This window comes from Garra rufa, chromosome 17 (genome assembly GCF_049309525.1).
Source record: "Garra rufa chromosome 17, GarRuf1.0, whole genome shotgun sequence".
Taxonomy (NCBI): Eukaryota; Metazoa; Chordata; class Actinopteri; order Cypriniformes; family Cyprinidae; genus Garra; species Garra rufa.
The window spans coordinates 32,955,749-32,958,579 of record NC_133377.1 but is presented as its reverse complement, the minus strand read 5'-3'; the positions used below and the strand labels follow the sequence as shown (position 1 = coordinate 32,958,579).

General features: G+C 35.8%; 1 protein-coding gene across 1 annotated transcript; it reads right to left on the bottom strand.

Annotated features, from left to right (window-relative positions):
* Positions 1–404: 404 nt before the first annotated feature.
* Positions 405–1,819, bottom strand: dpm3 (dolichyl-phosphate mannosyltransferase subunit 3, regulatory). The gene is made up of 2 exons (XM_073822302.1): positions 1,736–1,819; positions 405–1,231 (listed from the first exon to the last, which is right to left on the bottom strand). Exons 1-2 carry the CDS (start codon positions 1,804–1,806, stop codon positions 901–903), a joined length of 402 nt encoding a protein of 133 aa, XP_073678403.1. The 5' UTR covers positions 1,807–1,819; the 3' UTR covers positions 405–900.
* Between the last annotated feature and the right edge of the window lie 1,012 nt (positions 1,820–2,831).

The window sequence follows — 2,831 nt, the reverse complement described above, 5'->3', positions numbered from 1 at the left end:
TATCATGCAGTTCTGACTTAATTTCTCAGAATTGCGAGTGCAGGATTTTATGAATTGCAATTGGAAGTTTTACTGAGAGAAAAAAAGTAAGAATTGCGAGATATAAACTCGCAAATTTCAACATTTGTAATTTAGAAGCTCAGGGTTATGAAAGCAGCTCTTTTGCTGTGTTACCCCCACATTAAAAGTTGCTAAAGTTTAAAATTACCCAGGGTTAAATAGGCCTATTTCAAGTATGTAAAGCCATATGTAGACCATTTCTTTTAATACAGACCTGTTCAAATTAAATAGTTTAACAAATACAGTGTTTTAAAGTACTTGTATTCCAATTACAAAAAAAATTAAAAAAAAATTGCTCAGAACCTTAATTTAAGGTAAGGAGGACAACAGTTTGTAAGCCTTAACACAGTCTCAATATTTTATATTTTAAATCAAAATTCCATTCCACAGTTTGATTTACTGAAACGCTGGCCTTGTGCAAGACCAAATCTACACAGTGGGTTTGTTTCTAAGTCTGACTCAGAATTCTGACTATGCTAAAAACAACTGGTTCAGAAAAAGATGTATTCATTCCCTGGCCAATGCAAATACACACACTCTGGAGGTTGTACAGAAATAGCACCACTCTCCATTGACAATACGTCCATGTGCCTGAAATGTTTAAAATAAGACTGTCACAACGCTGAAAATAGATCATTCACAGGTGTGCACATTTCAAACTATTATTTACATCATGACTTGAGCAAAGTTAGACAGCTCTGAGTTGCAATTCTGAGTGCATATTGTAGTACACACATCAGTGTAGAGGAAAATATTGGACAAAGTAAAGAGAAACAATGAGACTATGTTCTATGAATATAAAAATAGTAGCTGCATGTAGAAAACACTAAGAAGTCATTTTCACATCTTCAGTCCCTTCTTCTTTAAATCCTCTTTGGCTTCTTTTATTTGTGCTTGCAACTCTTTGGCTGCATCCTCGCAGTCATTAAATGTAGCCACACGGTAGCCGACAGTTGCCAGCGAATAACACCCAAACGCCACCAGCAGATATACAGGCATTGGCCATGCCAGCTCTCTATACTGGGGAGGCAACTGCAAATCAAGGAGGTCAAAGGTAACAAGTCCCCATGCCACGCCAATCAGCGACACACCAAGAAGCCATTCCAGGAGCTTGGTCATTTTGATGAAGATTGTGGGATGGTGGAAGGCAAAATTATAAAGAAGAATCCACCTGTGAGGATAAATATGATTCTATGAGGTTAGACAGTTCTGTTTAACATATTATACTTTATTGTAGATGACACACGCTGTAAACCTTAATTATTGTAATTAATAAAGTGGCCATTTAAGTTTGGCCATGCACAAAACACTGTATGAAATAAAAACGTAAATATTAATATATTTATACTACCTATAAAGAAACCATTTTATGAAATGCATTCGATTAAAATTGACAATCACAATTTACACAGCTAGAAATCGGATGATAAAGAAATTATAAATATTACAATAAAATAATCGTAAATACACCACAGTTGTTTAAAATTCGCATTGATCCTCACTCGTATTAAACAGCTAATCTCGAATGCTAACGATTACAGGGTGTTTACAATGAAAACGGACAACCAGCGCTACACGGAGGCAATATTTTACCTTAATAACAATGAACAGCTCCTAAACATGAAATACGCACAGTGGAAAAAGCACTGATAATATAAAAATAAACTCTTCTTACCCGCTGTTCAAAGCAAGCTCACCACTATGAGAATAATAACGCAGTTTGATGACGTGGATGCCGAACAGCATTATGGAACATGCAGTGTACTTCAGAGTGCTGAACTACAAATACTACAAAAATAAATTCGACTAATCAAAAAGTAAACCTGTTTCAGTATTTTTAAAACGGTCTGTTTGTCTCTTAAATTCTAAAAGAAAAGAAAAAAGAAAGTAAACACGATTTTAACTGTTAAAATAACTTTTCTAAATAATTTAATATTTGTTTGTTTATTCATTTATTCAAGCTTTTTCCTTTAAAATATCTTTAAATATAGCCCATCAATCAATTAACACATAGTTTCACGTCTATTAAAGTCCGTTTTCCTGAAGTGGAATTAGTTTATCTGTGCTGCTGGCAGGAAATGAAACGCCTGCGCGGTATCAGACTGAAGCTGTTTTTGTCTCCGTGTGTCTCTTGCTGTTGGCGGCTTGGCGCAGTTCAGTGTCTTGTGGATGCCGCGGGTGACATCCGCCCATTCAGCGCACAGAGCAGAAGCGAGTCCATGACCCTTCACACCTCTTCACCAGCCAAAAAGGTATAAACATCACTCACAGACAGCACTGAGGCTCCTGAAAAACATCACCCTCACAGCAAACGCGAGGTTATTCTTAGTGATGTTTACACTTGTCAGCGAGTCTCTTTCAATACTGCAAGTGGTTGTAAAGAAGCAAAATCAAGCATTTGCGAGGGGGTTTGGCAGCTTTCAGTTAACTGTTATGTGCAGCACTACATTCATTTCAGTAAGTCTATTGTTAATAAATATTTAAGAGCATAAATAACCACACAAATGGAAATAATGTGGAAGAAAATCGTAGAAAAGACATCTCTCTATTTGTATCAAAGACGTCTATTAGTAGTTCTGGCCAGAGATTTAATATCCATCTATCTATCTATCTATCTATCTATCTATCTATCTATCTATCTATCTATCTATCTATCTATCGTTCTATCGTTCTATCGTTCTATCGTTCTGTCAAGCTATTGTTCTATCATTCTATCTATAGTTCTTTCTGTTATTCTATCTATCTACCATTCTCTTTCGTTCTGTTTCGTA